Source organism: Peromyscus maniculatus, chromosome 3 (genome assembly GCF_049852395.1).
Source record: "Peromyscus maniculatus bairdii isolate BWxNUB_F1_BW_parent chromosome 3, HU_Pman_BW_mat_3.1, whole genome shotgun sequence".
In the NCBI taxonomy this organism is placed as follows: domain Eukaryota; kingdom Metazoa; phylum Chordata; class Mammalia; order Rodentia; family Cricetidae; genus Peromyscus; species Peromyscus maniculatus.
Window position 1 is genome coordinate 51,167,527 of NC_134854.1, and position 10,506 is coordinate 51,178,032.

Here is a 10,506-nt window from a genome sequence, read left to right on the forward strand (position 1 = left end):
TGTAAAGTGATACTCCTGCCTTTCCACCCAAATGACCATGTGATTGTCCTCATCGGAAACACAGCTTGTTCTTTTTGGAGGCCCTGAGCTCTGTGCGGCGCTGTCCAACAGAACTTTCCCTAAACTTGGGAACCTTCACCATAGTCTACATGGTCCAAAACAATAGCCAGCAGCCAAGTGTGGCTGCTGAGTATCTGCAGTGTGGTCCATGCAGCTAAGGACATGAAGCGTTGGATTTACTTACCTGTGGTTCTTCTCTATGCAAGCAGGCACAAACGGGGGTGTAGCTCTGGGGAGTTTGGTGATCAAGCTCCTGGATTTGGTCCCTGCCTGCATCCCAGCTCCTATGCTGCTCCTCCCTCACCCCAGAAACCAGCTCTCAGGAGGCCATACTGCTTTCTCACACCTCCAGGGCTCTGCCAGTGTCAGCCCCCTTGCTGAAATGGCATTCCTCATCCACACTTTGTAACCTTTGTTCAGATTTCATTTCCTAGGGACAATTTTCTCTACTCCCCCCACCCCCACCCCATCTTACCCACCGGGAAGAGCTACCTTCATCTCCTTCACATTCCTCTGGGTCTACTTCTTTCCCCCACCCCCACCCCCGAGACAGGGTTTCTTTGTGTAATTTTGGAGCCTGTCCTGGAACACGCTCTGTAGACCAGGCTGGTCTTGAACTCACAGAGATTCCCCTGCTTCTGCCACCCAAGTGCTGAGAGTAAAGGCGTACGCTGCCACCACCGCCCAACCTCTGGGTCTGTGGCTGCTCTGTCACTATGTAGTTGTAATGTGTCACCTGTGGCACTAACATCTTTATGAACTTTGAGGGCCAGGTCTTACTCATCTCTCATGCTAGTCCTGTATGCCAAGGCATCATATAATACATGTGTTTATTCTAAGTATTTTCTGATTACAACATTAAAATTTAAATATGCACAATGTTCCATTAAAATAATTTTTAAAGCACAACCACTTCATGACCATGAAAACTACTGGGACCAAAGTCTATTATAAAGCAAATTTGAAAACAATAAAAAGTTCTTGATCAGTTAAAGGCTGAGCACAATGACGTACACCTTTGCTCCCAGTACTTCAGAAGAAAGGCAGGCAGATATCTGTGAGTTTGAAACTAGCCTGGTCTACATAGTGATCTGGAGGCCAGTCGGAGCTACATAGTGAGACCCTGTATTTAAAAGGAAGGAAGGAAGGAAGGAAGGAAGGAAGGAAGGAAGGAAGGAAGGAAGGAAGGAAAGAAGGAAGGAAGGAAGGAAGGAAGGAAGGAAGGAAGGAAGGAAGGAAGGAAGGAAGGAAGGAAGGAAGGAAGGAAGGAAGGAAGGAAGGACTTCAGTACAAACCAAAGAAATAAAATGTTCCCTGGAACAAGCCTTACTTAGAGCTCTCTGGATATCTCTCGAACTTCAGAAATTGGTCTTGCCATTAATCTGCTCCCAGTACCTGTGTTGACTTTTCTGAAAGACCAGAACGAGGTTTAGAAGATAGAGGACATGATTTAAGACTCCTCGTTGACAAAGTCATATTAGTATTTGGAGTAATCAGTTCTTGCCACTCCCTATACTCAATCCAGCCTCCAAGAAAAGAATAATTGAAATCTTATCTAACATGGAAAATAATGACTTTGGATGATGTGTGACTATTCAGTGGCATATGCTACCCAAAAAGAATTGGGAGTTTCCCTTATTCCTTGCCAAAGCTTTTGTGCAAGAAATCCTTCTTTGATGTCTCATTCAGCATCTGTTACAATATTAACCTAGACTCATAGTCACAGTAGTTTCTTTTTTTTTCTTTTTTCATCATGATTTCCCAACTAATCTATTATTTGTATTCCCACACAAGTATCCCCATAACTAGAATTGGCTCTGGATAGATACATTTATAAGCCCAGTTTGTATGAGGTATTTCCCAGGAACCAAGGCTCTGGTGGATGTGTGTTACAAATGTGTGTTTTGCCTGCCATCCAGGAACTTCTAGTTCAATAATGAAACAATTGTCACTGCCAGAGACACATTCTGCTGTGCACAGCCGTGTGCAGAAAGAACATGAATCCGAGATGCTTCATCTTTGTGTATGATAGAATTTGATTCTGCTTTCTTATTCTTTTGGTGGTTTTGTTTTCTTTCAAAAGAGCAAGCAGCACTTTTCAATGCAATGGCTGACTTAACAAGTCACCAAACCCTTTAGGACAATAGGATCATTAAGATACAACTCTTGCCAGGTGGTGGTGGCGCACACCTTTAATCCCAGCACCTGGGAGGAAAAGGCAGATGGATCTCTGTGGGTTCAAGGCCACCCTGGTCTACAGAGCAAGTTCCAGCACAGCCATGGCTGTTACACAAAGAAATCCTGTCTCGAAAAGCCAAAAAAAAAAAAGACACAACTCACATTTTCCCACAACATTTTAAATAGACTTTAAACAACCTTTTCTTTAGTTTTCCCTTTCCTTTGCCCAAAATATATCTCACACAATTGTAATAGAATATGTTCTAAAAAAAAAAAAAGAGATAAAGATCTAAGTTCTCTTTGGGGCTTCTAATGAATAATATGAGATAAACCTCTTTCCTTAAGATATCTTAAATTTAAATATAGAAGTATCAATTTTAGCTTCCTTATAAAATCCACCCATCTAGAATAAATGCTGGTTAATTCTAGAAGTTGCTTTCTCTATGTTATTAGAATTGCCCATAAATTCTATTAATATAAAATGCACTTGTTTACGAAATGTCTATTGATGCTTGGAAAGGGAAGAGCTGGTTTTCAAAGATGATGTTATGAGGTTAAAAAATGAAGATGGTGACCTTAGGTCTCTCAAGATTTGTAAGCCCAGCATGCCATCCGTCTCAATAATGCCTAACAAGAGTGCCAACAGGACAGAAACAGCCATGGTGAGCAAGCGCTTGCAGCTGACAGTGATTGCTGTATTTGAGGTGATGGGGAACAGCATTTCCATTAGTTCAAGTGAAATACAATGCCCTGCCAACTCTGGGTATCAGTATATTCAATCCCCCTGCTGTGCGTGTCCATTTTCTGTTGCTGCAATTAAAAATCAGTCGATACAAAGTCAAAATGTTGTTCATTCTTCCCCTATCCCTTGCCCTGCCACTATGTTTCCAGCTTCACCGGAAGAACAAGTCACTATGGTAACCAGTCCCTCTGATGCACAGACCAAGTCAACCTCTCTAGTCAGATTGCCAAGCAGGCAAAATGGAATCAGAGACCTGGATGGAGCCACCAGAAGCCACAAATCCCATTCCCCTCTCTCTCTAAATAGGGTCAGCCAATACCAGACATAGGATACCAGTCTTGTTCTAAAAGGTTTAAGGAAGGAAATTGAAAAATGTCCTTCAACAAATCTTGTCAGCGCTCACCAGTCATTATTAGCAGTTCTCCCTAATACTTCAGCTGTCATTTCCATTTTAAAGAAAGCAGAACATAGATAAAATAACACCATTAATCTGAAAACGGTTATAAAGTCCCCCTTGTGAAAAATAATTATGCTTCCTCTTGTTTTCCTGCTTCTCAGCCAAGCCCCATAACATCTTGTGCATCCTTACAAAGTTGCAGAGTTCCACCTAGGTCAGGCCACACTAAGAGCCTTGTCAGGAAGTGGGTGGGATGCCTGTAAACACCAACATGCCCATGCCTAAAACTGGAATCCCTAGTCATTCCCAAGAAGCTACACAACAAACGTCAAGATGGACACTAACTCTCTCTTTCCTACCTCTCCTGCTCACCTCCTAACTGTGAAATGGCCTCCTGGAACATACCCACTACTTGTCATTCTTACACGGTTGGTTGTTGTTGTTAGTGGTGGTGGTGGTGGTGGTGGTGGTGGTGGTGGTGGTGGTGGTGGTGGTGGTGCGTGTGGATGGGTGTGTACATTCGTGTGTGTTCTCAAATTAACAATTTCTTTTGAACAGCCTCGACACTTTTGTAAATCAAAGTGCATCTCTTGTCTCAGATATTATTTTAAAACACCAGTGAACTTCATGGTGATGTGAGACATTAAGAATCGCTTTATGTCTCGGCTTCAAAGCATATTTGCAAACATTAGCACGGTTGTCAACTACTCACGAGTTGAAGAGAGTGACATATGAGGAGAGAAGCAAGGTCTAAAACCTACACAGCTTCCCAGGGAGCAGCCATCATAGAAAAGAATACAGTCCCCTCCTCAGAGCGACATGAGAGCACATCATATCAAACAGTATTTCTAGTGGACTGATAAGACAGGATGGTTTCCGACATATAAGTCACTCAGGGCTTACAAACTGCATCAGAGAAGCAGGCTTTTCTATACATGTGATCATATTCAAATATCAAGTGTTAGAGCAAATATTTGCCTATTGTCTGTTTTATATATAAAAACCTTGAGTGTTTTTATATAAACCTGAAAATAGTATTTTTTTTTCCTTCTGATGGACCCGCTCTGGTGTCACTTTTTGTGCTTATTAGACTGGTGATATTCACTGCAAACGGTCACTTCTGTCAACCACTTTTCCAGAAGAAGAAGAAGAAATAAAGGACTGTAGAGGAATGCTACTGGATAGCCGCTTTGGGCTACTATAAGGCAGGGGCTGTAATTTATTGATTGATGTCTATATGACCGATACCTACACCATGACTTCTACGGTGTATTTCTAAGTAAATGTTTCTGGGGTTCATACGGCCTTCTGCGGGAGTCATCCCCCACCCCGAGTTTCCCTTGATGGAATCAGTTCAATATCTAAAACAAAGGTTAAAATTCGGAGCCAGTTACCCCTGACACATCACCCTTAAAGGGCTTCCTCCAGAAACAACATTGGAGACTCCCTTCCTTCTCAGGGGCTGATGAAGCATTAGTCTGGATTTAAAAAAAAAAAAAAATGGCCCAGGAGATTCCATGTGAATCTGGATAGACCAGAGCAAGACAGCAGGTGAGCAAAAGAGAGTGAAGCCTTTACCACAATCTAGTACCGCTATGGAAAGGCAAGTTCTGCCCACGCCAAGGCTCAGTCGGGCCTGGCGAACTGAACCACTCAGAACCAGGAGATGCCATCGCCTGTGGCCACCAGGAGGGGCGAGGGGCTGCAGGGCCTACCTAGAGGCGCCTGGCTCTCCGCAGCGCCACGCCTCGCGCCTCGAGCTTACCTTTCCGGATGAGGGCGGCGATCTCCGGGTCGAAGCCCTGCCGGTGGCACTTCCTCCAGAGGCCCATGTTGGTGGAGTTGTACTGCCGGCTGCACTCGTCCGCCGGGCTCATGGCGAACAGCTGCCGGCGATTCCGGGCCCGGAGGAGTTTGCCCTCCCAGCGGTCCAGGCGCGAGCGGCTCGCGCGCAGAGGCAAGTTGTTGTTGTTGTTGTAAATGAAGCCGGGGTCGACCCGGCGGGTGTTGAAGGCCTTGCACCTGTCCCTGTGCTTCCTGGCGTCCGTCTCGTACCAGTGGTCGGAGCAGATGGCCACAGCCAGCATGCCGAGGGCGCAGAGCGCTAGCGATAGCCCAGTGTAGAGCAGTAACCTTCCGGCAGCCATGCCTCCGCTTGGCGGCTACACCATGGGCATGATCCGCCGCAGCCTCGCCTTCCCTCTGCGCGCCCGGAACAAAGCGGCGGGCGGCCGAGCTGGGGGTGGGGACTGGAAGGAATCTGCGCCGCGACGACCCCTTGGCCCCCACCTGCGGGTACGGAGCCGGGAGACTGCGGGGATCGGGGCGGGCAGCCTAAAAAGTTCTGATCCGGAGAGGCTCCCGCGAGGTCCTGGGCATCCTCCGGGCTGGTGCAGCCTCCTCCGGCGGTGGCGAACTCAACACCGCTACTTCCCACCGCTCAGGAGGGTTAGGACAGTCGGCGCGCGGCCCGACAACCGCAAACTAAATACCAAGTGCTCTCGACCGCGGTGGGATATGTTGGGGTTCTCTGTGCTGACCGGAGTGACTGTCCTGGCTTCCTGGGAATGATAGAGAGGGCGTGTGAGGACGCGGCACTCCGCCGAAGGAATGGATCGAGCCCGCACCCGGCTGCCCTGGATCTCGTTCTCCCGGACTCTCCCCTTTTCGATCTGAAGCCGAAGGCCGGGGATGCGCTCCCAAAACTGTTCTTCCTCTCCCCGCCGGGTCTTTTCAAAGCCTCGGTCCTCTGATCACCAGTAGGTCCTCGGCTCCTGCCGGCCCACGCGTGCTCTCAGAGGTGAGCTGCCCGAGGACGCACGGTCTCTGACAGCCTTTCCCCGCGAGCTCCCGGGTGGCCTGCCTCTGGCCTCGCCATTCAGACTGCCTAGCTTTTGGGCAGCGGGGACACCCAGGCGGCGTTAGGCGACTATTCCCGGCCCGGGGTTTGCAGAGACTGGGCGGCAGCTGACGAGCGCTAGGGGCGGGCTGCACAGAGGAGGGCGCACCCCGGGCTCTCGGAGCTCCTTCAATACCATGGACAGGTCGCTCAGGGATGGCGTACAGCCGGCCCAGCCGCCAACCTCCTCGGCGTCATTCCGCTCTTTCCAGCGCCTTCTTCCTGGAGTGTGTACACCCAGCCTCCTCCAAGATCCCCTCTGCCTCTCTTCACCTGGCCTCCCGCAGCCCCGCGTGGGAGCTGCCCAGGTGCTAATCAAATGCTGCGGGCACCAAGAAAACCCAGGACCAGGCTGCTGGAAGCAACCCGCCCCCTTCTCCGCCACCTGAGCCCGAGCAGTCCAGCACCCGCTTGCTCTGGCCAGCTGGGGTCAGCCGCTCTCAGATTGCACCATTTTCTTCGCAGCCCACCCAGGCGACGAGGCGCGGGGTCCCTCGGCCTCGTGCGGAGGATCCCGTCCCGGCCTCGGCGTCCCGCGATCCGGCTCCCCGCACTGTGGTGAATGGGGCGAGGGTGGGGGGTAGGGAGCCTGAGTGCCTCGGCTTACCCTCCCTATCTCCTCCTCCAGCCGCGGAGGCTTCCGGGCCTCTCAGGCTTAGCCGACGCCCGCGAGGAGCGAGAGCCTAGCCTGCGCCCCAGGGGCTCCAGAAATCGCATTGCCCGGGTGTGGGCGCCCGAGGAAGCCGCTGTCACTCGCTCGGCCTCTAGGCGCTGCAGCCTTGGCTAAAACCCACAGTCGAGAACACGGAGCGCGCAGCCAAAAGCTAGTGATGTCATCCGTGCAACGTGAGCCTCATCTCTTATTTTTCTAGCCTTCTTAAAGTTGAACCGCACCATTTCCCAGGCACGAAATGTCTGAGCCTTATTCTTTGGCCAGGCAAGTCAATGGTGTCTAGGTAGGTATGCACTCCATCACATCCATATTTATGCACATATACATACATGTGGCATGTAGCGTGTTTACGTGTATTATAAATTTAGGCTTGGTGCCCACGTCTCCTGTTTCTCTTTTGACCGTGGAAAATTCCCTTAAATTCGCCACAGTTCTTTAAAGAAAAGAAAGCTTAGAGAACCATCTTTAACCAGCGCTGAGTGAACCCCTGCGCCCCGTGTTTCAGCCGCTAGTGTCTTCTGTTCGTTTGATCTTTGTCGCCCCCCCCCCCCCCAAAGCCATAAGCACTACCTTGCTAGCTACTGGCATTTCCACCTGGAGCTGAGCAGAGAGCAGCCGCAAGGCTCTCGGCCAGCTCTAAGCCAGCGCCTGACACAACAACAACAACAACAACACACACACACACACACACACACACACACACACACACGCACGCACGCACACACGCACACCTGCGCTGACTCTTCATCAAGAAAAGGAGACAACTGACTGATCCGTTCAAGACCAGAAGAGAATCGCAATGGGGTGGAGAGGGCAGTTGTAGATGCGTTGGAGGAGAGGGAGAGTTAAAGCAACCTCGGTGTAGTGTTTGTCATGATCACTATCTGAGACCGCTGGATTTGGCCTCTGCGGGGCCTCTTTGAGGTGGAACCGGACTCCAGACCTTGAAGGGGTGGGCCCCAGGCAGCGGATCCATCCCCACCCTACCCCGCCCCCTGCTTCTCTCACAGGAGACAGCGCCGCAAAGGCTGGGAGCCTCCCACCCAGCTCCACACACTAGGGTTTTCATTCTAAAGCTCACCCTTCGTTTTCACCCTCTCTCCAAAGTCGAGGTCCCCCATTGCGGGCTAAAGGGCCGCCCTAGGGGAAAGAGAGTGCCCTAGGCACCCAGCCTTGCACAGCAGGACCTGTGAGTCGAAATGAACGCACCTCCACCATATTCTTTTTGTCTTTTTTTTTTTCCTGCCTGCATTTTGAAAATCGCGAACAAGGCGTTTCAGTGCCCTCTAGTGGGGGAGGGGCGTGCCTCGTTTTTTGAGCCTTGAATTCTGTGAAGGGATTTACTTCATGAAGAGAAAGTCCTTAGGATGCCCGTTTGGTTTCTTGGGTGCTTGGCTGGTCTAGAAGTTGCAGGCACGTGCTCTAGTCCCCATCACCCTCAGAGTTACCTGGGATGCCCTGGGAGGGCTGAGCAACCTTTGCCCACGGTGTCCTCTCACCTTCCTCTCTCATCCATTCTCCTACGTATGCCCTTGAAAACAGGGATACATTTGGCATACATGCAGACACCTGAAATTTCTAAAGCTCTTTCTTCCCGAAGGCAGAGCAGAAGTGCTTCTCAACTAAGAGGGCTCCTGCATGTGACAATAGAAGGGAGCTGAACCTACAAGGTCAGTAGGAAGTCAGAGCACAGTTAGCATTGTAGCCCAGGTCTCTTGGGTCCCTCTCCAGTCTTCAGCACCAGCTCAGGATCTTTGGCCGTGGGCATGCACAAAAGCACAGGGGTTCTTCTTTCCAGCCACTCCCCCACCCCACCCCATCCCACCCTCAGTCTTGCTCCACTTCTTAGCCTCTCCCCTAGCTTTCGGTCTGTTTTCAAGGATGTGCTTTGTCCATCATCCCATGGTCCTCAGTGTCTGAGGCCCAGCTTAGAAAGGGGACCTATGCGGGATACTGCCCTCCCCTTTCCTGAACTAACGTTCCATTTTGAAGTTGTCGTTCTTTGTGAAAACACAAACATCCTACAGATGACGTTGATTGGTACCCTCCTTTTCAGTGTAATTGTTTTGAGCTGCTGTATAGCCATATATTATGGGGATGACACTGATGCCTGGGGCTAAGAGGTTGATGGGGGTCTTCATCTAAACAGCATACCTTTTTTGTTATTGTTGTTTTTGGTTTTGTGGGGTTTGGAATTTTTTTTTTGTTGTTTTGTTTTGTTTTGTTTTTTAGATAGGTTTTTCTCTGTGTAGCCTGGCTGTCCTGAAACTCATTCTGTAGACCAGGCTGGCCTCAAACTCAGAGATCCGCCTGTCTCTGCCTCCCAAGCACTCGGATTAAAGGCATGCCCCACCACCACCTGACTTAGACAGCATTATCTTTTAGTTGTTGTTGTCTTTGTGTGTGTGTTCTGCTGGGAACCAAACTGTTGTATAGTCTAGGCCACTGGGACTGGCTTGGACTTGAAACCTCAATGCCCAGCCCCAATAATATTTCTATGTACTCTAACAAGGCCACACCTCCTAATCCTTCTCAAGTAGTGCCATTTCCTGTTGATTAAGCATTCAAATATATGAGTCTCTGGGACCATCCTTATTCAAATATTCAAATGACCAGACACACAAACACACACACACACACACACACACACACACACACACACACAACTTTTTTTTCAATTTTATTTCTTGAGAAAATATGTCACTAAATTACCCAAGCTGGTCTTGAACTTGCAGTCTTCCTGCCCAACCTTCTAGGTGCTGAGATTGCAGCTGTTAGCTACCACAGCCCACTACGATTTCCTCTTTTTAACTCTATGACCTAGCTTCGAATTCCTCTACCCTGTTAGCTATAGCATCTCTTCTTTGTGTTTCTTCCTGCTCATACCAACACTGTCCTAAAGTCATAAGACCTCAAAATCAGAAGCAACTCCAGAGTCAAACACAAAATGATGTGAAATTCTTGGGAAAGTTTCCCAGAAAGTGAATGGCCAGCTTCTGCTCACACATTTGACACAGCAAAGAAGTCCATCTCTGGGCAAGCAGCCCACTCCATTACTGGGTAATCTGGCCGGTCAAATAGTTCTTTATACTGAGTCAGACTCCATATCCCTCCAACTTCCAGCCATTGACTCTTATGTTTGCCTTCAGAAGCCCAGGGAAGGTATAGGATCACTGATTTTCAGTTTGTGGAATCCACATTTTTTTTTAATTAAGAACTCTTTACTTAGACACATAGCTTTGATTGAAGCACTGTTCATACTCTGCCAGCTTTTTCTAAGTCAGCAACAGAGATTGAGACATCATCAGATGCTCTCTTCATTTCCTGGAACACGGTACACCTAGAGCAGAGATACTTTTCTACACTTGCCTCACACCTGTTCTGGTTAATTTTCATGTCAACTTGACAGAAGTTAGGGTCATTTGGGAAGAAGAAACTGTAATCAAGGAACTATGTCTATAGGATTGGAATATAGGAAAGTCTATAAACCATTTTCTTGATTGATGTGGGAGAGCAAAGTACATTGTGAGTGGTACAAGCCCTGGGCAGGTGATCCT

The 10,506-nt window shown here is 48.9% G+C and overlaps 1 protein-coding gene across 1 annotated transcript in view; it reads right to left on the reverse strand.

Moving 5' to 3' along the window:
• The window catches only part of Tmem178b (transmembrane protein 178B), a 394,177-nt gene extending 386,979 nt beyond the window's left edge, over positions 1-7,198 (reverse strand). The window contains exons 1-2 of the mRNA XM_076566448.1: positions 6,884-7,198; positions 5,143-5,938 (exon numbers count right to left, since the gene is read on the reverse strand). Coding sequence (XP_076422563.1) covers positions 5,143-5,524 — 382 coding nt within the window. The 5' untranslated portion in view covers positions 5,525-5,938; positions 6,884-7,198. The remainder of the gene's footprint in view (positions 1-5,142; positions 5,939-6,883) is intronic.
• Between the last annotated feature and the right edge of the window lie 3,308 nt (positions 7,199-10,506).